The sequence below is a fragment of the Salvelinus alpinus genome, chromosome 2 (genome assembly GCF_045679555.1).
Source record: "Salvelinus alpinus chromosome 2, SLU_Salpinus.1, whole genome shotgun sequence".
Taxonomy (NCBI): Eukaryota; Metazoa; Chordata; class Actinopteri; order Salmoniformes; family Salmonidae; genus Salvelinus; species Salvelinus alpinus.
This window is the reverse complement of record NC_092087.1, coordinates 52,890,992-52,915,608: the sequence shown is the minus strand read 5'-3', so window position 1 is coordinate 52,915,608 and position 24,617 is coordinate 52,890,992. Positions and strand designations below refer to the sequence as shown.

General features: G+C 42.9%; 3 protein-coding genes across 7 annotated transcripts in view; all 3 read left to right on the top strand.

Annotated features, from left to right (window-relative positions):
• The first annotated feature begins 369 nt into the window (after positions 1-369).
• Positions 370-2,256, top strand: LOC139551078 (E3 ubiquitin-protein ligase TRIM39-like). Its single transcript, XM_071362468.1, has one exon. The coding sequence runs from the start codon at positions 375-377 to the stop codon at positions 1,923-1,925; it is 1,551 nt and encodes a 516-aa protein (XP_071218569.1). The 5' UTR covers positions 370-374; the 3' UTR covers positions 1,926-2,256.
• Positions 2,257-6,121: 3,865 nt separating this feature from the next.
• Positions 6,122-18,411, top strand: tpra1 (transmembrane protein, adipocyte asscociated 1). Of its 2 annotated transcripts, none has more exons than XM_071384395.1 (11): positions 6,122-6,377; positions 7,059-7,245; positions 7,999-8,131; positions 9,729-9,815; positions 12,372-12,444; positions 13,491-13,570; positions 13,736-13,846; positions 14,287-14,347; positions 14,560-14,662; positions 15,778-15,858; positions 16,203-18,411. In XM_071384395.1, exons 2-11 carry the CDS (start codon positions 7,073-7,075, stop codon positions 16,465-16,467), a joined length of 1,167 nt encoding a protein of 388 aa, XP_071240496.1. In that variant the 5' UTR covers positions 6,122-6,377; positions 7,059-7,072; the 3' UTR covers positions 16,468-18,411. The 2 variants fall into 2 exon arrangements, with proteins under 2 accessions (XP_071240496.1, XP_071240486.1); XM_071384385.1 differs by lacking the exon at positions 6,122-6,377 and adding an exon at positions 6,720-6,808.
• A 290-nt stretch (positions 18,412-18,701) lies between these two features.
• Positions 18,702-24,617, top strand: part of chchd6b (coiled-coil-helix-coiled-coil-helix domain containing 6b) — a 53,296-nt gene continuing 47,380 nt past the window's right edge. For 2 of the 4 annotated variants that reach the window (XM_071384418.1, XM_071384426.1), the window contains exons 1-4: positions 18,702-18,975; positions 20,055-20,151; positions 20,385-20,436; positions 21,287-21,461. In XM_071384418.1, coding sequence (XP_071240519.1) covers positions 18,892-18,975; positions 20,055-20,151; positions 20,385-20,436; positions 21,287-21,461 — 408 coding nt within the window. In that variant the 5' untranslated portion in view covers positions 18,702-18,891. The remainder of the gene's footprint in view (positions 18,976-20,054; positions 20,152-20,384; positions 20,437-21,286; positions 21,462-24,617) is intronic. The other 2 variants (XM_071384436.1, XM_071384409.1) reach the window with 2 other exon arrangements.

Below are 24,617 nucleotides of genomic sequence, written 5' to 3'. Positions count from 1 at the left end.
CTTCTGACCCACTGAGAATGTGATGAAAGAAATAAAAGCTGAAATAAATAATTCTCTCTACTATTATTCTTCTGACATTTCATAGTCTTAAAATAAAGTGGTGATCCTAACTGACATAAGACAGGGAATTTTTACTAGGATTAAATGTCAGGAGTTGTGAGAAACTGAGTTTAAATGTATTTGGCTAAGGTGTATGTAAACTTCCGACTTCAACTGTTTACACTACTAATTGCTTGCAAAGTGTCTTGAATTTCTTTTGAGGTTACTCACCTTCCATGAGGTTACTCTCCTTCCATGTTTTATTCTTGTCTTTTCTGTTGTTGTTACAACTCTTTTTTGTTGCTTTTTTATTGCGCATTCTAGAGCCTGCCAACATGTCACTGTGTGAGACTGAAGGACCCTTGTTGCTGGACCTGAGCTGCCCTATCTGCCTGCAACTCTTCTCTGACCCCGTGTCCCTGCCCTGCGGCCATGTCTACTGTTTGGCCTGCCTTGGGAAGTACATGGACACTGACACGGCCAGCCACTTCTGCCCTGGGTGCCAGGTCAAGTTTCAGGTCCCCCAGGCCCTTGGGAATAACTTCAAGATGTGCAGCATCATCGAGAGCTGCGAAGCCACCACTGCAGGGCAGGTCAGCTCCGTCACAGATGGAGATGGTGGTGATTGCCACCAAGGGGTAGTGTCGCCTGACCAGAGCAACGATGAGACGTCTGAGTGTCTATTAGACATAGAGCAACAGGAGCCACATCATACAGGGAAGGAGGCCTCTGATACAAGCTTGGGAGATGCGGCTGCAGTGTCCCCTACTTCTCAGAAGGAAGAACTGCTGGTGGATGTAAGGACCGAGACAGAGACGGCGATGATGGACAAGTCTAAACTACTATTAGCATCTCAGGTAACGGAGCTGACGCTGAGGCTTCAGTTGGCTGAGGACCGACTGAGGGAGGAGGAGACAAGGGAGGCCGAGGTCAGGACCACCAACGCCCTGTTGAGAAGAAGGGCGGCCAAGCTGCTGGAGCAGATGACGGAGCTGACTCTCAACTATGTTAGTGGGATGACGGAGTTGATCGAGATGGAACTGCGTCCCAGTGAGGAGAGCATGGGCGGACGTGTGCGCCAAGCCACTGAGCTCAGGGAGAAGTTGAGGGAGGCCCAGCTCCGAGCCAAATCGCTCCTGACCGAGCAAGACAGTGGGGTGTTCAGTGACGGGCTTCGGGCGGAACAACCGCTCATCATGGAGCTGATGGTCCAGAAACCTCTAGAGGAGTTGGACAACAAGTCAAAAGTGAACCCGAACCGTGCTTGCGCTGAGCTGGAACGGAGGAGTGCGGAGTTAAGGGCGGGAGTCGGGGCGGCCCAGCGCTCTCTGCGCTGCGTCCTCAACCCCTCAGAGGTGACCTTTGACCTAGACACGGCCCACCCCAGCCTGGTCCTGTCGGAGGACCTGAAGACGGTGACCTTCAGCACCAAAAAGCAGCCCTACCCGGCCCTGCCAACGAGGTTCAGTAGCTTCCTCCAGGTTCTGAGCACTCAGAGCTTTTGGGGAGGCGAGCATCGCTGGGAGGTGGAGCTGGACGGATCTTCTCCGTGGATAATTGGGGTGTGCTACAGCGAGGCGGTAGCACGCAGCGGGCTAACAAGCGCCCTGGAGAGCAGCCAAGGCTCCTGGTGCCTGATGTGGTTCAACAACCTGCTGAGGGCTTTCGAGCAGAGCCATGACATCCCCCTGAAGAGAACCCTGGCAGTACACAGACTGGAGATCACGTTGAGCTTTAATACTCAGAGGCTGAGCTTCTATAACATCAGCCAATGCAGTGGGAAGACTCACGTGTATACCTTTAAGGCGAACCTCACGGAGCCGGTGCATCTGGCATATAGGATGATGTCAGGCCAACCGAAGGCACACATAACAGTATGCTCCTGAACTGTCATTGGAACAAAAGAGAACCACATACAAGATTACATTGACTCTTGTTTTTATTCATCCTGTATTCATATCAAACTTTTTTGTTATTTACATGTAATTGTGTTTCAAGTGTTTGTAGAGACAGAGGTGTTTTGGTCTGTGAATGACAGTAAAGAGAAAGAGTTCTGGTTTACATTGAATGACACATAACCCTTTGGTAGCGTAGGCCTCATTGAAATGACCAAACTAATTGATTTCCCTACATGATTTGCAAATCTCCAACAAATATGCCCTTGTTCTTCAATGAATGTATGTTTTTGTCAATAAAGAAACGGTTTGGGACAATAAATTGATGATACGTCAAACCAATGACTGTATACAGTTGCTAGTGAAAGCCTACACAGTGTTCACATTTTTCTGCCTTAAAATTAAATCTCCAAAGAGAATACATTTTACATTTTTCCCATTGATCGACACAACCAACTCCACATTTCCAAAGTTAAAGAAAAATTCTAGAATATTTTCAAAATTAATACGAAAAACAAAGATGTCTTGATTGTGTTTGGACAGATTTTGGAGGGAATAAACCCTCTCACATGGTCCTCTCGCATTGCCTCTTCCTCTCTGATAACATGTGCAGTTTGAGCAACTCCAGGAAGTGACTTTGCAGGCTAGATCAAGTGTTGCCCCTTCTCATTGAGTAACTCAAGTTGAAGGCTGGGGGTACTGCAGGCTGCCGTTGGCAACTAAAGTAACCTTATAACTTCTTCTGTGTGCGATTTTAAAATAATCGGTTCAAGGACATACAGTGAGGGAAAAAAGTATTTGATCCCCTGCTGATTTTGTACGTTTGCCCACTGACAAAGAAATGATCAGTCTATAATTTTAATGGTAGGTTTATTTGAACAGTGAGAGACAGAATATCAACAAAAAAATCCAGAAAACGCATGTCAAAAATTTTATGAATTGATTTGCATTTTAATGAGGGAAATAAGTATTTGACCCCTCTGCAAAACATGACTTAGTACTTGGTGGCAAAACCCTTGTTGGCAATCACAGAGGTCAGACGTTTCTTGTAGTTGGCCACCAGGTTTGCACACATCTCAGGAGGGATTTTGTCCCACTCCTCTTTGCAGATCTTCTTCAAGTCATTAAGGTTTTGAGGCTGACGTTTGGCAACTCGAACCTTCAGCTCCCTCCACAGATTTTCTATGGGATTAAGGTCTGGACACTGGCTAGGCCACTCCAGGACCTTAATGTGCTTCTTCTTGAGCCACTCCTTTGTTGCCTTGGCCATGTGTTTTGGGTCATTGTCATGCTGGAATACCCATCCACGACCCATTTTCAATACCCTGGCTGAGGGAAGGAGGTTTTCACCCAAGATTTGACGGTACATGGCCCCGTCCATCGTCCCTTTGATGCGGTGAAGTTGTCCTGTCCCTTTAGCAGAAAAACACCCCCAAAGCATAATGTTTCCACCTCCATGTTTGACGGTGGGGATGGTTTCTTGGGGTCATAGGCAGCATTCCTCCTCCTCCAAACACGGCAAGTTGGGTTGATGCCAAAGAACTCCATTTTGGTCTCATCTGACCACAACACGTTCACCCAGTTGTCCTCTGAATCATTCAGATGTTCATTGGCAAACTTCAGACGGGCATGTATATGTGCTTTCTTGAGCAGGGGGACCTTGCGGGCGCTGCAGGATTTCAGTCCTTCATGGCATAGTGTGTTACCAATTGTTTTCTTGATGACTATGGTCCCAGCTGCCTTGAGATCATTGACAAGATCCTCCTGTGTAGTTCTGGGCTGATTCCTCACCGTTCTCATGATCATTGCAACTTCACGAGGTGAGATCTTGCATGGAGCCCCAGGCTGAGGGAGATTGACAGGTCTTTTGTGTTTCTTCCATTTGCGAATAATCACAGAAACTGTTGTCACCTTCTCACCAAGCTGCTTGGCGATGGTCTTGTAGCCCATTCCAGCCTTGTGTAGGTCTACAATCTTGTCCCTGACATCCTTGGAGAGCTCTTTGGTCTTGGCCATGGTGGAGAGTTTGGAATCTGATTGATTGATTGCTTCTGTGGACAGGTATCTTTTATACAGGTAAGAAACTGAGATTAGGAGCACTCCCTTTAAGAGTGTGCTCCTAATCTCCGTTCGTTACCTGTATGAAAGACACCTGGGAGCCAGAAATCTTTTTGATTGAGAAGGGGTCAAATACTTATTTCCCTCATTAAAATGCAAATCAATTTATAACATTTTTGACATGCATTTTTCTGGATATTTTTGTTGTTATTCTGTCTCTCACTGTTCAAATAAACCTACCATTAAAATTATAGACTGATAATATCTTTGTCAGTGGGCAAACGTACAAAATCAGCAGGGGATCAAATACTTTTTTCCCTCACTGTACATCTGGTGTATTAGAAGCAATTCACTTTAATGGGGAATCCTGTTTTCAGCAAATGCCAGTCAAGTTCCCCTGCTCAGATGTTGCATGCATCAACCAATGGTTGCGTGCTACATCATCGACTCATAGACTGACAGATTGCTATAACATGTGATGTGGTTATTGAAGCTGATACTTCAAATAACTATCATTACATACCTATCCAGGCGTTGTACAATCTGGCATGCGGCAGCAACGTCTGGGCAGAGGAAAGCGTCCAATGCCTGCTGTATGTGGTCGGCCGTGAACATTCATGGCTTCAATAAGAGGGGGCAGTCATTCTCCTGTGTCAAACAGATACCGATGGGACCCCTGGCATGGAGTGCTACAATGTATTGAATGCAGTAATAGTTAGGGTTTGTCTTCATATACACAAGATACATTACTGCCAACCTAAATTGTTTATATGTAATAAGAATTGTAAAGTATTACATATTACTGGTTACATCGATGGGACCACAGTGGAGAAGGTAGAAAGCTTCAAGTTCCTCGGCGTACACATCACTGACAAACTGAAATGGTCCACCCACACAGGCAGTGTGGTGAAGAAGGCACAACAGCAACAGCGCCTCTTCAACCTCAGGAGGTTAAAGACATTTGGCTTAACACCTAAAACCCTCACCTTTACAGATGCACAATTGAGAGCATCCTGTCGGTCTGTATCACCGGGGGTGACAACTGCACCGCCCACAAACGCAAAGCTCTCCAGAGGGTGGTGCGGTCTGCCCAACGCATTACCGGGGGCAAACTTCCTGCCCTCCTGGACACCTACAGCACCCGATGCCATAGGAAGGCCAAAAAGATCATCAAGGACATCAACCACCCGAGCCACTGCCTGTTCACCCTGCTATCATCCAGGAGGCGAGGTCAGTACAGGTGCATTAAACCTGTGACCGAGAGACTGAAAAACAGCTTCTATCTCAAGGCCATCAGACTGCTAAACAGCCATCACTAGCACATCAGAGGCGGCTGCCTATAGACATAGATTAGGAATCACTGGCCACTTTTAGAAATGGATCACTAGCCACTTTAATAATGTCTCTGTATCTTGCATTACTCATCTCACAGGTATTAACTGTATTCTATGCTGTTCTACGGTATGTTAGTCACTTTAATTGTGTAAATATTGCATCACCCATCTCATATGTGTATATACTGTATTCTATGCTATGCCACTGTACCTTAGCCCAATGCCGCTCTGATATATATGTATATTTTCTTTATCCATTCCTTACTTAGATTTACGTGTTTTTGGGGTATATGTTAGAACTGTTCGATATTATTATTAGATATTACTGCACTGTCGGAGCTGGAAGCAGAAGCATTTCGCTACACCGCAATAACATCTGCTAAACACCTGTATGTGACCAATACATTTGATTTGATTTTGAACATTAGTTATAACTACTATTAATTGCTATATTTATTAGCATAAGTATTTTTTGTAATACTAAAGCCATTTGATTTTCACGTTTGTATACCACCATTCCTAACAGGACACACTTTTTTTTAGGGCACTTCGATATAACGTATTTTTCGTAGCAGGTCAGAAGCATTTTCCTAACCTTAATCTCAGTCTCCTAACCTGCTTGGAAAAACTCATATCAGTATCTAAATGCAGTGACATGAGTGGCCGTGTTCGAGATCATCAAACCCGTGATGTATCATGACTGTCTGACCTACAAGTAATTTATGTCGTTATTTATGATGCAAGGTAATTTGTAGATCAGTCAGTATCTTTCACTGTCGGCTGCAATGTCGAATTAGCCCAGTGTTAACCCCATCCCTGAACTGTAGCAGACGGATGTCGTCATACATCCCTCTGATGCGCCTGCGCAAAGATTGATATTGAAATTAAAATCCGGTTTGTCAGGTGACTAGCTAGCTTGGATAAATTATTAATTAAACAGTAGACAACAGTATGATAGGTTAGCTAGTTATGTTGCTTGCACCAAAAGTATTGTCCGTGAAAAGTGCCACAGAATATACAACTTGCCCTTGAATTCGAGACTACTGAAACGGTAACGTTAAGATCATTGTTAGCTAGAGCTAGCTAGCTAACCCGTAGCTATCTAACGTTAGTTATGTTTGTTGTCAAGCTGTCGAAACGTTGCAATGCTGGCTTGTTAACTACATCTCTCTGCCAGCCTTGCTCTGACACATCGATGTTTGTTTTAATATTCAACATGTGAGCCACTCAGCCATGGCACTTACATAGCATCGACTATCTATATATTCTATAACGTTATTGCAGCTAGCTGGAAGCTAACGTTAGCTAGCTGGCCTGATTTTGTTGTACACAAGCTGCGTGACCCTGTCACGGTTACGTAACGTTAAACTTACCTGACGTGGAAAATGTTTGAACAGACAAATGCCGCGTTCAAAACAACTGGGAACTCGAGAAATCGTTTTGAAATGTCATTCATCTCGGAAATTGCAAGTCGGAAACACGGTATCTTCTAGAGTTCGAACTTTCCTACCTGAATATCACCGATGTCATGGTTTGATCTCGTTTGTCTTGAAAGTATCAAGTGCACAGACTCGAGCTAGTACCCCTGTATTTTCTCATATCTAGCTAACGTTAGCTAATAGTTACCAATGTTAGGAAATAAGCAAACAGCTGTGTACTGAGCTGGAATAACTATTATGTATTGTTTACTTGGTAACACCCACATTACTGAAGTTATAACATTTGCCCCTAGGCCTTGAGTGCATTATGCTTGACACCGTGACTGCAGTGGTGAGGTTTGCACAATACAATGGCAGCATATTGCCAACCTATGTGGAGAACACATCAGCAATTCCTACCTGGCAACCAGAGTTTGAGGCCAACATCACCAAGCCTCATAGATGTCTCCAGATCCTATACGAGGACATTGGCAAGTCAAGGTAAACCAGATAGGACTGTGTTTGCTGTGCATCTTTTGGACGTATTGCATTATCTCAATTCTACATTTTGAAACACTTTGTCATTCACATTGCTGGAGCTATTAAATTCTGTGTTTAGTGTGGTTATGAAGACTGGTGTAGTCTAAAAAAAATAACACTTACTCTTTTGAACTAATGGCCGTATAGGCTCTACAGCTTGTAACAGGGGTTTGGATTGGTCAAAAACGAGGGTTTAGTTTCATGTCTTCATGATCTTTTGTCAATGTCTCTCGCATACAACCGCGCAGGCCAGCAGCATGCCACCCTGCATCCCACTGCTAGTGTACCTCTGAAGCTAAGCAGGGATGATCCTGGTCAGTCCCAGGATGGGAGACCAGATGCTGCTGGAAGTGGTGTTGGAGGGCTAGTAGGAGGCACTCTTTCCTCTGGTCTAAAAATAAATATCCAAATTCCCCAGGGCAGTGATTGAGGACATTGCCCTGTGTAAGGTGCTGTCTTTCTGATGGGACGTTAAATGGGTGTCCTGACTCTGTGGTCATTAAAGATCCCATGGCACTTATTGTAAGAGTAGGGGTGTTAACCCCAGGGTCCTGGCTGAATTACCACTGTGGCCATCATACCATCATCCCCAGCTTCCAATTGGCTCTTTCATCCTGCTCATTTCCCCTGTAACTATTCCCCAGGTCGAGAATGTGTTCTGAGTCAACTTACCTGGTAAAATAACATATATATTTTTTAACTCTCCCTCCTTAGAGTTCGGTTTTGGGACCTCATGCTCCTCATTCCCAATGTGGCTTTCTTCGTGTTCCTGATGTGGAAACTGCCCTCAGCCAGGGCCAAGATCCGGCTCACCTCCAGCCCCATCTTCATCACCTTCTACATACTGGTAGGCAACCTCTTATATTCAAGCTTTGGAAATAGAACAGCGAGATGTACATGTAGAAAGTTGGCTTGTTAGAAATTGAATGCATACATTTCCATAATAACAATCCAGTGAGATCCTGCTTGCCGGCTCTTTTAACTTCTTATGGCTGCAATCCCGTTAATGGGATGATATGACAACAGCCAGTGAAAGTGCAGGGCGCCAAATTCAAACAACAGAAATCTCATAATTAAAATTCCTCAAACATACATGTATTTTATACAATTTTAAAGGTAATATTGTTGTTAATCCCACCAAAGTGTCCGATTTCAAATAGGCTTTTCAGCGAAAACAAACGATTATGTTAGGTCACCGCAAAATCACAGAAAAACACAGCTATTTTTCCAACCAAAGACAGGAGTCACAAAAAGCAGAAATAGAGATAAAATTAATCACTAACCTTTGATGATCTTCATCAGATGACACTCATAGGACTTCATGTTACACAATACATATATATATTTTTTGGTTCGATTAAGTTCATATTTATATCCAATTTTTATATCCAAAAAACAGTTTACATTGGCGCCATGTTCAGAAATGCCTCATAAATATCTGGAGAAATTGCAGAGAGCCACGTCACATAACATAAATAAAAGATACATGTTTTACATAGAATTAAAAATACACTTGTTCTTAATGCAACCGCTGTATCAGATTTCAAAAATCTTTACGGCAAAAGCACAATATTCAATAATCTGAGAACAGCGTTCAGCCACAAAAGTAAGCCATACAGTTGTTACCCGCCAAATTGTGCAGTCAACAAAACTCATATAAAGCATTATATATCTTCACTTTGCTGATCTTCGTCGGAATGCACTCCCAGGACTCCCACTTCCACAAGAAATGTTAGTTTTGTTCGGTAATGTCCATCATTTATGTCCAAGTAGCTACTTTTGTTAGCGCGTTTAGTACACATATCCAAACGCTCGTGCAGGTGAAGGCATACGTCTGACGAAAACTTAAAGTTATATTACAGGTCAAATAAACTTGTCAAACTAAGTATAGAATCAATCTTTAGGATGTTGTTATCATAAATATTCAATAACATTCCAAACAGAGAATTCCTTTGTGTCTATAGAAGTAATGGAACGCAAGTTGATATCATGTGGAATGCGCTTGACCAGGACCTGGCTCTCTGCCAGACCACTGACTCAAACAGCTCCCATCCGGCTCAACATCACAGTAGAAGCTTCATTCAACGTTCTACAGACTGTTGACATCTAGTGGAAGCCGTAGGAAGTGCTCACAGATCCATATCCTACAGTGTTTTCAATAGGCGATGAGTTGAAAATCGACCAACCTCAGATTTCTCACTTCCTGGTTGGATTTCTTCTCAGGTTTTTGCCTGCCATATGAGTTCTGTTATACTCCGACACCATTCAAACAGTTTTAGAAACTTCAGAGTTTTCTATCCAATAATAATATGCATATATTAGCAACTATGACTGAGGAGCAGGCCGTTTACTCTGGGCACCTCTGTGCACCTTTCATCCAAGCTACTCAATACTGCCCCTGCAGCCATAAGAAGTTAATGGATGTCTGACCTATGTCCTTCCAGGTGTTTGTGGTGGCAGCGGTGGGAATCACCCGTGCGATAGTGTCCATGACCGTCAGTGCATCCAGTGCTGCCACCATCATTGACAAGGTAAGGCTACTATGGCAGGGCACAATTGGTGACACTGAACCACCTACACTTGTAGCGTGTTACAGACTTGCTGTAATAATTCATAACAACTCGAGGCTTCTTGCCACAGCCCTTGTAGATGCATAAAGGCTTTGGATTTGTTTTGCCATACACAGATGGAAGTTAGCTTCCGTAAAAAGGGTAAATGTGTGCTCTGAGCGACTTGGGAATCCAGAAAAACGTATAAACCCAGGAGACTTAACAAGTTTATTATCTCAAAAAAGAAAGCGGAGCAGTCTGATTTCTGCAACTATCAGGACAAACATCTAAGTGCTTCTTTCTTTTCTGAGTCGTTTTGTAAAACTATTTTTTCCCCCTTTTCTGGTAGATCATAAGACTCGTTTTCAGCATTCGTACGAGCTCAAGACTCCTTATGACAGTGTAAATGCATGGAAGCATGTAAATAAAGTAATTAATTTACATACGGGTGGTTCTCAGAAAGTGTTACCCTCAAAATGGCTGTAGTGGTGAGATAGTGTCAGTCATTGAGCTGTGCTGTATCGATTGAATTTGGAGCCACACACTGCTATAAATGGCTTCTTAATACACCCTGGAAACCATTGAGATTCATTCTGTCTGCGTTCTAAACGGCACCCTATTCTCTATATGGTGCACTATTTTTGACCAGGATCCATATGGCTCTGGTCAAAAGGAGAAAACATTAACAACACCTGCTCTTTCCATGACGTATACTGACCAGGTGACAGCTACGATCCCTTATTGATGTCACTTGTTAAATCCACTTCAATCAGTGTAGATGAAGGGGAGGAGACACGTTAAATAAGGCTTTTTAAGCCTTGAGACATGGCTTGTGTATGTGTGCCATTCAGAGGGTGAATGGGCAAGACAAAAACATGTAAGTACCTTTGAACGGGGTATGGTAGAAGGTGCCAGGCGCACTGGTTTGTGTCAAGAACTGTAACGCTGCTGGGTTTTTCACGCTCAACAGTCACGTGTGTATCAAGAATGGTCCACCACCCAAAGGACATCCAGCCAACTTGACACAACTGTGGGAAGCATTGGTGTCAACATGGGCCAGCATCCCTGTGGAACGCTTTTGACAACTTGTAGAGTCCATGCCCCAATGAATTGACGCTCTTCTGAAGGCAAAAGGTGGGGGGTGCAACTTAATATTTGTTCTTAATGTTTTGTACACTGTGTATAGGGCAGTGGTATTTAAACGTTTTCATTGGGGACCCCATTTCCCCCCCCCCCCCCCCACCAGAATTAATGGGAACTACATTTTTCACCCAAGATTTCTCATGACTCAACACCAAATCTAATGACACAACCTTAAAATTGTTACATTTTAGATTTTTACATCTACAAATAACCTTCAGTTTATTGCATTTTCATCTCTTATCAAAAATGAAAAGTAACCAATGAATACATTTCACATGAAAACATTTTACATATATGGCCACCCCACTGCAGTTCCCGTCGCGACCTCGACTATGAATACCGCTGATATTGGTAATGGGGTGACGTTTGGGACGGTTCCGATGACTTTCCATTGGGTGATGAAATTTCACTTATTCTAAAAATACATTTGCCGAGACAAATATGATTTATTCATGATCTGAATTGTTCAATGGGGTATTTTTCTAACATTGAATTAATACTATATTGGATTGCTTAACCTAATACATCCTGTAATAGGCACCGAGCTTTGTTGACAGAGCGGTGCAGCTTTCTTGAAGATTTGACATGTGGTGGTTGTCTTCAAAGTTGTTTCTGCTGGTAGGGTTGCAACAAATCTAAATCGGCTTGACGGTCTGAGTTAAAAGTAAAAGACTGAAAATACATTTTAAAAGCGTATTAATTTTGCATTAATTTGAAAAAAGTATACTAAAATATGAAAATTCTACATTGTCTCAATCGATCTTATCTCTATATTGTTTTATGTCTTGCGGATTTGAGAAAAGAGGACTAGTTCAACGGGAAAGTAATCCCTAGGTAGCGTTTGTTCTCGCTGACACAATGCTTTGCAAATTTCCTTATTTTTGACCACTTTTCTCTGGCAAAAACTCCTATAACTTTTGAACTGCTTATGATAGAGACGTGATTTTTGGACCATTGGTTTTCTTAGTGGATTATCTACACAAATAACATGTATTTGACCTATTGGTCATTAGCAGTAGGGAGCATGAACTATTAAGAAATGCTGTGACTTGATTAGTGATAACATGAAGATATTTCAAGAGTGTGTCTCAACCCTCTAAATGGCCTAGTCTGTCTCTTTTCCCTTCGTGTGCACTGATTTCAACAGACATGATCCTCAGAAGGTCAGAATTTGGGTAGAGAAAGCTGATCTGAAAGCAGTGCTCCCAGCCTATTAATTAGTACATTTTTGTGTTCCTTCGTGTAAATTGATTTGTTAATTGTGTATCAGATTGTATCTATGTTTCTGCTACAACAGACCCCCAGATAAATGCAGAGATGAAGGAAAGGTGATTAGGAGAGGAGGCTTCTTGAGACTATATTGAGGTTGACTCATTTTTAATGTCTCTCCTTTAGGTGCTGTGGGAGATCACCCGCTTCTTTCTGCTAGCCATTGAGCTCAGTGTGATTATCTTGGGACTGGCTTTTGGTATGTCTTCTAATGACCGCCGCAATGCATTTAATTCATAAAACTCTCTTTCAATGTTTCCTTTTTCTGTATTATTATACTAATAATAATAAAATGTTTTTACTGCTCTAGGTTTATTATTATTGTTATTATTGCTTGGATAATCTTATCTGCAATTGTGTGTTGATTTAGTTTTGAATTCTTTATGCGGTGCGCTTTGCACAGGACACCGGAATAATTATTACTGTGAATTATCCCTATGAATCATTGTAATGCTTGTTTGTGTCAATTAATCCAGTAAGGGATGGGTTGCCGACTGGTGATTTTAACATGAAAATAAAATGTCATACATTTCAACTCAAAGTTCTTTACAGTAGCCTGGTTCCAGATCTGTGGGTGCTATCATTGTTAACTCCTTGTTTGGAATCACAATGAATGCCAATGAGTTGACGTGATAGCAGAGACATACTGGCATCCAGGCTAACTATACACATGAAATTAAAACAAAAGCTACAAAGTACATGCTGAATACAAAGTATAGTATGTTTTATTAGGACAGTATGCAGAAGTCCATGACTAATGTGTGTAAGGGCAATATACTAAATACAGAATATTAGCAAAACAAATGTGCAGCGCAATGAAAATGTAAACGATGTGTAATACTGCAAACCTAAAACTACGACATCTCCCTCTGGGCTCGTCTCACTTCTGTTGTGAGACTAACACTTGGAATGACTTAGTCACCAATGATATGACTGCAGTTGCGCGCACACACAGTCATATATATAGTCACGCACTGTCTGTATACGCGGTAGTGCATATACAAGTTGTTTATAGTTATGGTATTCTTGGAGGGGGAGGAGTTAGGCTGAGCTTGCTGTAGACTCAAGCGGTATAAGGCTGACAGAGCGTCATTATTCCTGTACTGCATATTCAAATGTTGTTTTCTTCAGTTTATGGTAGTATCGTAGTCGACGTGACCTCTTGCTTACGTTTTTAGAAGTTTGGGCCACTTTTTGCCTTGGGGAATTGAAGAATGCCCGCTGATGTGTGTCTTCTGTTGACAGGCCACCTGGAGAGCAAGTCCAGTATAAAGCGTGTGCTGGCGATCACTGCTGTACTGGCACTGGGTTACTCCATCACACAGGTAAGACTGGAGGCCACTCGCATGGCAGCCCCACAACTCTCAAACTTACACAAGATCATAACAACTCCAAAACGCCATAATAAGAAGTGTTTTACAAATGACAAAACAAATAAATGACTGGTTAATGGAACCCCGTGTGTTGACCATTTGATGGTTCTTCCTCAGGGCACCCTGGAGATCCTGTACCCTGACAAGCACCTTTCCGCCGAGGATTTCAACATCTACGGCCACGGGGGACGCCACTTCTGGTTGGCCAGCTCCTGTTTCTTCTTCCTGGTGAGCTGCCAATGGTTACAGAGCAAATGCAGCGCTGGCAAAGTTATTTTTTTAGAATAATGTAATTGTTTATAGTTCTACTGTCTGGAATTGTACTTATAACATGAATAGAGAGGGGTTTTCAATCACTTCTGTTTTGAGAATTGTTAGAATTGGATGTCTTTGTGCCACCCGTTTGGTCCTCTAATTTTGCGGTCTTGTTATTTGTAATGCAAGAAGGCACCAATTTCACCAATGGGTTTCTGCATGCTAGCACATACCCACAGACTTCCGGTCATTGTGCTTATGCTAGTTAGCATTGACTCGCAACCCTACCTCTAACTTCCTTCATACTGGACACAGAGTCATCAAAATGGTGTCCACCAGTTCATCTGACTCTGGGGAGGTAGATGAAGGTCCTCCCGAAGTACCCCTTTTAACACTGGTCCTTGTGCTTTCAGGTGTACTCTCTGATTGTCATCCTTCCCAAAACCCCGGTAAGGGAGAGGATATCCCTGCCATGTGAGTTATTGGGACAGTTTTCTGGGTGAACAAATATCAACAGATGGCAGAGGGCTTTTTTTCAGGGTCATTTACTAATATACCAAACGTTGAGTTCCACAGTGCTGTTTTTTTATTTTATTCTCCCTGATGTTTTATGATTAGCTGGAGAGTGGCCTTGTGTTAGCATCAAAGTTGACTCACACCCCTTCTTGGCCCTACTACCTCCACAGCTAAGAAGAGTTTCTATGTGTACGCTGCCGTCCTGTCCCTGCTCAACCTGGTCCAGGGCCTGGGCAGCGCCATGCTGTGTGCCGGTATCATAGAGGGGCTCTGGTGAGTGTCTGTAAAAACAAGTGATGGACATTCAAGTAACTGTTCAGAGATTCAAGTAAATCATCACACTGTGATCTATGATTTATCCTAATGAAGAAAAAGGGTTGAAAAAATATCGTCTTTTCAATCACACTTGCGCATTGGTGGCAGCGCGTACTTTTCATTTGACGTCTGTGTTTAGTCAATCAACTGTGGCCTAACTGCAAAGCAATGGATTTATCTAGGTTTTTATCTGTATCTTCAAGGCTGACCTTTTTTTATTATGACAGTGTTACATAGACCTTATAGCTGAGGGTCCAAGTCCATTTTCTAGCTGAGGGTCCAAGTAATCCCCCCCATCTAATATGTATTTTTTTTATTCCTTCGAACATACTGTATTTTAAAGACCCAGTGCAGTCAAAAATGTGATTTCCTGTGTTGTGTGTGTGTGTGTGTGTGTGTATATATATCTCCACACTGAGGTTGGAATAATACTGTCAAAATTATGATAATTCCGTTTCAGTGTAAGAGCTGTTTGGGGGAAAAAACGCCTGACATCACCAGGCGGTAAATTGGTTAATAGACAGTAAGAGTTCTCAACCTTTCTGCCAATAAGGTTGGCACATACCCACAGACCCCCCCCCCCCCCCCAATCAGACCACTCCCAGACAGTCTTAGCAACATTCTTGCTTGAGAAATTGATCTTTGCTAAGAAGCTATTTTTGTGTCTTTTTGACCATTTTAATTGAAAACAATCACAGTAAGGTACTATTTATTTATTTATTTAAACAGGTAAGTTGACTGAACACATTCTCATTTACAGCAACGACCTGGGGAATAGTTACAGGGGAGAGGAAGAGGGATGAATGAGCTATTGTTACGCAGAAATGATTTGATATTCAGATAAGAATGGCTGCATTGCACCATTTTAAAAATAGACTTTTCCCTCAAAGTAGAGCACCTTGTGTTTTAGTGTCCATGTTCTGATGTTTTCTGTGTAGCCTAATTGAAGCCTAGTGTCATTCTGGTGCGAGGCTACAGAGATCGTTCAGTCACTACTGATGCCTGATGTTTATCTGGGTCAGTGAGCTCCCTGTTAGTCTGTGGTTTATGTGTATCTGTGTGATTTGCAACAGCTGCGTGGACGTCACCACCTTCCTCTACTTCTCCGTGTTCGCCCCGCTCATCTACGTCACCTTCCTCAAAGGCTTCTTCGGGTACGTAGGTCAAAGGCCGAAAACTATGGCTGTCTGAAAATATTACTAAATGTCAAATCCTTGCTTCCTGTCCTTTTTTCCCTTAATTCCTCTCAAGGCTCATTGGAGGAAGAGGTCCAAGAGGGACCTTGGATCCTGTCCTCCAATGCTCTTTGAGGTTAATTGAGGAAACGAGGACAGAAGACACAGGCAAGGTTCCCCCAATGCATGATACATGTTTGGTTGTATTTTACTTCTGCCTGATGATACCATCTATTTTCTGTCTTTTCTGTCTCCTTCCTGTCCCTCCTTTTTCTCTCCTTGTCCTTCTTTTTCCCAACTCTCTTCCTCCTCCCTCCCTCTAGCTCAGAGCCCAAGATCCTCTTCTCCTACAAGTGCCAGGTGGACGAGCCGGACGACCAGGCAGACGTCCACCTGCCCCCCACCTCGACCTCTGGTCTGGGCCGCAAGGAGCAGCTGGAGCAAGGCTCCTTCTACTCCAGCACTCAGATAGACGGCCTGACTGCCACTGGCATGGCTGCCTACCTGGACGACGTGGCCTCTGGTCCTTTCGGGGCGGGCAGCATCAACAGCATCGACAGCGACCGCTGGAGGGCCATCAACGCCTAAGGAAAAAGATGAGAGGAAAGGGGAGGTTAGGGGATGTATGCTAAGCTAGTAGGAGAGTGCTAGTAGGACTGGTTAAGTGGAGAGTAGTGAGGGGGGAAGGTTGGAGTTTGCTATGGCTCTCTCTCCCTCTCTGGAGAAACTGTGAGGAGGGCCCTCATTGAGGAAACTGCTCCCCCATTTCAGCTCCTGTTTGTCCTCCATATCCGTAATTTTGGCTCTTGCTGCCTGTTCCATTCTGGCTCAAACATTACATTCTTCGCAATACCTGCCTAGGATTTTTCCACAACTTCAGTCAAGTATTATCCCCCCAGTAATTGAGTGCGTGGACAACAAAGCTAAGAAGCAAATGTTCTTTGTTAAGTGTAAAGGTAATGTCCGTTACATTCCCATCGAAGGGTTACAGCTCAGTGAGGTAAAGTCCACTAACTGTGGCTTTGTGTTAGATTTGTGACTACTTGGTAACCAGGTTGTATTGAATCACCAATTCACCGTGCCTTGCTCCCTATAGACCAGATCTGTCCTTATCACGCTAGGACCCTTCTCTAAATTGCATCATTCGTAATGTTTTATGTTTGAAATCAGTGCTTTTTTTCCCGTCTTTGATGCTTGACGTGTAATGTCATGTACCCTCATTGTATTAATTGAGGAACTCAGGCTTGAGTCTGCAGGAGCTTGGTATGCCGTGTCAAAGACCATTAGTAGTGCATCTGGTATCCATGTGATTTGCTGCTGGGGCATAGAGAGAATCAAAATGGATGCTGAGTCGCACCTGTCATCTCTACCTATTTTATGTTATTATTTACTGTTTGTTTTATTTATTTTAGTGACCGCTCGGGTTTTATGTCGATAGGTAGTTCCATCAGCGGATCAATCCTGGTATAAGAAATGTTTCTAATGACTAAAGCAACATTTACAAACCAACCGTCAAATGAGGGAGAGGGAAGGCAGGAATAGCACTTGTGGTTAGGCTATCTATTTTGCAGACCTTTTTTTACTTCAAGAAATATTCATCCCAAGATGCATTGGATTCAACTGAAAAGAAACGGAGAAAAACAAAGGTAATTTTTTTGTGACTCAAATATGAACTAATATTGAAATGTCATTTTCAATGTATGAAATTATTGAATTGGCAACCTTACGTTGCTCATGTGCGCTTTATAATTGAGCCCCGATTTCATCACAAAGAAAGAGCAACTTTAAACACAGTAAATCTGTTTGCTGATAATGCTCAGTGCAAACTGGACCAATTTGCATGAAGCACTACTTCCTTGCAGTAATCCTACTTTGTCTGCTGTGAACTTAGTAGCCCACAACACATGGCTTGCTGTGAAACCAATTCCATTGTTTATGCCCCCTTTTGATTTTGTCACTTTATTCATTCCCCCACCCCGAACGAGAATTGCCCCTTGGAATGGTGTACATTTGGCATGGTAAAACATTGTCTTGTGAGTGGAGTTCGTCGTGTGACATATAGCATCAGTATGTCATATAAAGACACGTTTATTTTTTCATAAATGTAAGCCACCACAAAGCAAGTTTTTTTGTATTGCCATAGTAGTATTTTATGAGTCTTCTGCCTTGCACGTCCAAACACTTGACCTGCATCAACAAAGGAAACCCTGTAACTTGCTCTCACACAGGCTTATATTTCTAGAGAAATGTTGTACGGTTGCATATGAGGGTCAACATTATTGATGAAAAATTGAGTATAATAATCATAAGGTGTTAGTGGGGCGTGGATTTCAAATGCAAGTGTTGGCAGGCTACATAAGATTGAATACAATATTTAATTGAAAGGACTTTGAAAAAGAGTAAGGATACTCAGTGCCAGCAAGCTGTGAATAACTTGTAATTGTATTTAATTATGTATCATTGTAGAATTTTCAACTCATATGTTGTTGAGGATTCCATGACGATTAAACCTGCTTCCTTTTCATTCCTATACATGTATGTCTCCCCTTGGTGGTTTCTTGTGGTACTGCAAATTGAAACGTTTCGTCTAGTCCCTATTTTTGGGGGATGCATGGCACGCAGTGTTTCATGTGATTTGTATTGGCCAAGACGTGGAATGTATGGCATTACATATTTTGCCTAACCATAATATTTATTGTACAAACATAGGCCTACACGACGTTTGGATAACTTGACTTTTGGGTTGACGGGATGACTACAGAACTACAGTTCCCAGCCCCCTTATGGTCGCCTATGATACAAGATAAAATGTAATTGGAGTCCGATTATGTTATCCACCTATACGCGTTGAGATTACTGGCCATCCTGGAAAGTGACCTTTTCTTGGAGTATTTTGTCCGCGACGCGCTGTGGCGGCTACTGTTGCTTTCACATTGTCGTAGACTTGTAAAATATACTAGTGTAGGGCAGCGTTTTTTTAAAATACAGGTTAATACAAGCCGACCATTGACCATGGGAGGCAGTGAAAGTACGAGGAGAAAAGTGTCATTCGGCCTGGATGAAGAAGAGAAGGTCACAGTAATTCATGGAGTTAAGGTAAGTAACGTTAAGCGACTGATTAGAAAACGTCGACTTTCATTGCCAAGTTCAAATAATTTGATATGGCGACAGAGAAATGAAATGCAACATAGATCTAATAGGCTATATTTAGTGTATTCGTGACTTTTGGTTGCATTACCGTAGCTCTAGTAAATATAGCAGGCAGTATAGAACGGAAATAGTTGTGTATTTTTAAGCAAATGCAAGTAACAGACCCGTATTCTAATGTAATGTCATGTATTCCCGTGTCCAAGTGAATTCGGTCACGGTTCCCCCCCAGACCGCTATGCGTCGTTGTCTGGACTTGACGGTACACTGTAGCGGCTATATGTAGGCTACAGAGAATATTTAACCGTAATGGACTCGTTCTAGGCTGCTACAATAATATCATTAGACCACATATTTTTGACAAAAACAATTTATATCGCAAATATTTTAGACTATGGCTTATAATGCAGGTGTCGCTTTGAGCAAATAAATGATTCCCATATCACGTGCAGATGGACCGTCAATGTAGGCCTATACGTTTGGATGCATTGTAACGAGAGACTGTCGCAATATGTCAATGTTACAACTGTAATTCACAAAGGAAGTCATTGGCAATTTTTTGAAGTTGCCCTACATAAAGTTATGAAAAACAAATTTGATTTGGTCTAGGGCAGCAAGTTATTGTCAACCCCACTTTGACACTATCTTCTTACGTTATATAATACGTGTGCCCAAAATCAACTTGTTTCAATGAATTGGGTCACACTTCTTGTACTCTTATTACTGAGTAATTATCTCTGTATTACATAAGGTTTTGGCTACTCATTGCTATACATTAGTTAGGGTAAGGGTTAGTCTACTGTTGTAAGTGCAGTCTAACAAGGTTGTTACAATAGTTATTGGCCTATATACTATTCAGGAGTAATTACAATCCCAATACATACACTGGAAAGTGTTCAACTTTGAAAGAATAATTTGGCTATTAGTGTATATTATTTGACACTTAGGTCTTTGTGTATGCGCCCATTGCTTTGAACGTCCGTCTGACCGGTTTTGCACAATGTAACCTATTATTACACAATTCACAGCTGTCAGGGGAGCTTCTCCAGCGGATGCGAGATTCGCAGGGAACAGACGGCATCAATCCATCGCCACCCCAGCCTGGCAGCCACAAACCTGCACCAGGTATGGAAGAGCGCAACAACCTAAATGCTCAACTCAACTGTGACTTTGGAGATAATGTAGGCTTTTTGGTCCCAGGGGAATAAATGTAACAGTTTTGGAGATTTTATCATGGACTACAGTAATAGTTAATTGTATTGTGATGTTAGCTGACTGTCTTATGTAAGTGATTATCATGAAATTGGGAAATGGATATGATGTACCCGTTATAAAGACAATTATTAAATGTATTGCAGGTCCAAGACCTGGCCCCACTGCTGCTGAGGCACAGGAGGAGCTGCGGAGAAAGTGAGTTCAACTGCCACTAGTATACACTTTACACCTGAGAACCAACTCCATTCCTTGGTGTACAGGGTTTCCTTCCAGTCTAGTAACACACCCGATTACAACAATGTATCTTACTCAAACCTTTGCATAAATCATGTTTTGACTGACATCAATACGACTGTTGCATGTGTAGTCTTTATCTAAAGTTAGGATTTGACACCTTAGTGCAGTGTCACTCAATCCATTCCCGGAGGACCATTCTTGTGACACCCCCGGGGGATTACTAATCGAATTTACTCTGTGATATCCTTAGATTGATCATACTACCTTTTCAAGCGATATAATGTTTGGGACTAGACACTAGCCAGACTTAATTCTGAGAAGGAATTTGTAGACTAAGGGAGCTATCGACACCTCATGTTGCTCTTATTTACCGCCAGCAGGGTGGCAGTAGGCCATGTCAGCAGCATGGCTCACTATGTGGTTGGAATGCTAACGGCTCATGTCTGTGTCATGCTATATGCTAGGCTAATTAGCGTCTCAGTATAGTTTGACTTCTCATGAGCCACCTTTGTGACGCCATGGGCCTGTTGCCAAGGCCTAGATGAAACTGCAGTCCATGTGTTCCTATAGCAAGGGTGGCCAACCAGGTGTGGCTGATTAGGTATGCAGGTTTTTGCTCCAGCCCTACTCTATCCTGCCTGACTCAGCTAATCAAGATCCCGATGAGCTGCTGATTAGTTGCCCAGGTGTATTAGAGCTGGGCTGGAGCAAAAGGCCTGCATACACAGTATCTCCCCACGCAGAGGGTTGGCCACCCCTACATTACAGGTTGAGTGTGTCTCATGTTCATCATATGTCCTGTGTGTAGGTTTGAGAGGGAGCAGGCCCAAGTGCAGGAGCAACTGTTTCGACTGGCCCAGAGGGAAAGAGAGGCAGCAGCAGCCACAGCAGGGAGGAAAGGAGAGGCCCACGACGGCCTGAACCCTGCTGTGCTCCGGGAGAAGGGCAAGACCCACGAGGAGCTGATGAAGGCCAAACAACTGGTGAGTCAGTGGGCTCCTCTCTGCTGCCCTCTAGGGCTCAATTCCAAATGGACTTCTATGCACTTGTCGAGGTCTAAGCGGATTTGAATGGTAATAGCTCCACCTTGCCCTTTGATAGGCGAGGTGGACATTTCATAATATTATACAAATCAATTCCTCTTAGATCTCCACAAGTGCATGTAGTGTATGGTAGAGGTCTTCACGGATCCACCTGTACCCGAATCCCCGTGACACGATCCGGGACCCGAGCGAGTCCGGATACAGAATTCCAAATAATGTCACGGGTCTCGTGTATGTGTAATTTTAACTGATTTGTCCGGAATGGCCCGTACGCGACTGCTGCAGGAGAGAGAGAGAGAAATTGTATAATTTATGCTGCTGCTCTTGCTTTTCACGAGAGTGGCGCGTATAGCTTGTTGTTGGCCAATCATGACTCATCAAAGCGGCAATTGGCTACAGTCATATAGCATCACTCCGTGTGTGGCAGAAGTTAGGAGCTATCTAATCAATGTAAGATGGAATTAAAATGACAGAATTAAAAGTTAAAGGAGACGGATAGGCTACAACAACCAAGAGCCAACGGGTAGGCTGCTACTTAATATTCTGAGTGGAGTTGTTATTTGTAACTGTAGGTTTAGAAAGCACTGCAGCCTCAGTTAGCCTAGCTAGCTAACGTTATCTAACTTAACAAGCTTCTCCCGGTTTGATGCAGTCAAGACAGGTCCTACGTAATCATATTTGATGATAAATAACCTAGCTATGGCAGCTATTGGTCTACGAGAGCGCGAGCCGGCTTGGTTGGTTGCCGTCTCTCGTTCCCTCCAGCCTGCTAGAGCGGCACCTCTCTCCCTCCTCTTGTGCTTTATCAGCTCCTGTTAATAAAGTAGCTTATAAAATGACTTTTCTGCTGCTTCCCTCAATCGTATCGAATCAGACCGGGTCTAGATCCGACCAGGTCTATATGGAACGGGTCTAGATGTCCTCGGGTCCGTTGAGAATGGGTCTCTATATTTAGAAAATGTATTTATGTATATCGGGTCTGGGTGGGAAAGCCCCAGGTCCATTTCGGAACAGGTCCAAAATGGACCCGTGAAGACCTCTACGTGTCAAACTCATTCCATGGAGGGCCGAGTTTCTGCGGGTTTTCGCTCCTCCCTTGTACTTGATTGATGAAGTAAGTTCACTAATTAGTAAGGAACTCCCCTCACCTGGTTGTCTAGGTCTTAATTGAAAGAAAAGAAAAACAACATCCATGAAATGAGTTTGACACCCCTGGTGTAGGACTTCGGGGCCTATTTGGTATTGAACTAAAGCTCTTCCCTAACTCAGTTCCACATAGTTAGCACTCAGTTATCATAGAAATGAATAACATCATTATGTCCTCATAATATGTGTGAGTACGATAGTAATATCGGAGTTAGTGCCCTTTGCTGTACTAGAAATGCTATAATGGTGTCTAATACCTGAGTATGTCACATTTCATGTCAAGGGAAATGGCACAAATACATCGTATTGAGTATTAGCAAAGCGAGGTCGAAAAGAGCCAGTTTTAGGCTGGTATTTGATTAGCAATAGCCCTCTTTGAGAAAAAAAAATTATGTTAGTGTACAGTGCCCTCTGCTGGTTAGAAAATGAAACGGCGTGGCCTATGTGAACTACTGTACCTTGACCACAATAGACTCCAATTAAATGTTATTCGTCAAATGCTTTGTAAACAACAGGTCTAGGCTTACAGTGAAGTGCTTACTTACGGCCCTTCCCAACATTGTAGAGAGAAAGACATTTTATTTTTTCTCAATTTAATTACACGTAATAATAAATACACAAGGAGTAACGATAACTTTGCTATATACACAGAGTTCCAGTACCGAGTCGATGTGCCGGGGGTACGAGGTAGATGGGTACATATAACTAGGAATAAAGTGACTAGGCAATAGGATAGATAATAAACAGTAGCAAAAAAGTTTGTGCAAAAAGTCTGGGTAGCTATTTTGTTAACTAACTATTTAGAAGTCTTATTGGTTTGGGGGTAGAAGCTGTTCTGTTGGTTCCAGAACAGTCTATGGCGGTTGGCTGGAGTCTTTTGACCATTTTTAGGGCCTTCCTCTGGTCTTGTATAGCAGGGAGCTCAGCCCCAGTGATGTACCGGCCCATACACACTAACCTCTGTAGTGCCTTGTGGTCGGATGCCAAGCAGTTGCCATACCAAGCGGTGATGCAGCCAGTCAAGATGCTGTCAATGGTGCAACTGTATAACTTTTTGAGGATCTGATGGCCCGTGCCAAATCCTTTCAGCCTCCTGAGGGAAAAGGGGCATTGTCATGCCTTCTTCAGGACTGTGTTGGTGTGTGTGGACCATCCATAGATAGATAGTGATGTGAAAACCGAGGAACATGAACATAGTAGGTACTTCAGACTGGTTCAGGGAGAGGTTGAAAAGACACTTGCCAGCTGGTCCGTCTGGCCCTGCGGCCTTGTGAATGTTAACCTGTTTAAAGGTCTTACTCACATCTGCAATGGAGAGCGTGATCCCACAGTTGTCCGGAACAGCTGATGCTCTCATGCATGGTTCAGTGTTGCTTGTCTCAAAGTGAGCGTTGAAGTCATTTAGCTCGTCTGGTAAACTAGTCCTACTTAGTTGACATTCATTTTCCACCCCAACTAAGCGTATTTCTGATAAAACACTGTGTTGTTTGAAGGTGAAGGAAATTGATATTTGTGCGTGCCTGCGTACAAGCACGTGGGTTTGATTGCTCAGTCAAGTCTTAAGAAGCAGCTAAATGCAGCATACACTACAGTTCTCGAGTGCACTGACTCACTCTGGTCGTCTGTTTTACTCCCCACTCTCCCAGTTGATTTGTTTCCTTGCTTTTTTTTTAACGGAGTTGGCTTTAATGAATATTGAAACGTATTTATCTGGTTGGGTTTTCATTGCTTTGGCCACCGAGCTTAATGACGTTCTATTGGAATGAGTCGCCTGAGTCTTCGTGATTTCCTTGTTTTTGTCATTTTTTTTGTTTGTTTTAATGATAAATTGGTACCGTTTCTCCATGTGCGTTTTGAGAGGATAAACACCAACCGTTGCATTGTTTTTCAACCACCGACGTGATGGAATAGGAAATCACTTTTAGCAAGTTTCTTTTGACCGTTGGGCTT

What these genes read in the sequence shown, in the direction of transcription:
- LOC139551078 (XM_071362468.1), top strand. Translation starts at nt 375, where the DNA reads ATGTCACTGTGTGAGACTGAAGGACCCTTGTTGCTGGACCTGAGCTGC.
- tpra1 (XM_071384385.1), top strand. Translation starts at nt 6,772, where the DNA reads ATGTCATTCATCTCGGAAATTGCAAGTCGGAAACACG. An exon ending in CTGCCACCATCATTGACAAG is followed by an intron (nt 9,816 to 12,371) that starts GTAAGGCTACTA and finishes TCTCTCCTTTAG; the next exon opens with GTGCTGTGGGAGATCACCCG. An exon ending in GGAGAGGATATCCCTGCCAT is followed by an intron (nt 14,348 to 14,559) that starts GTGAGTTATTGG and finishes CTACCTCCACAG; the next exon opens with CTAAGAAGAGTTTCTATGTG.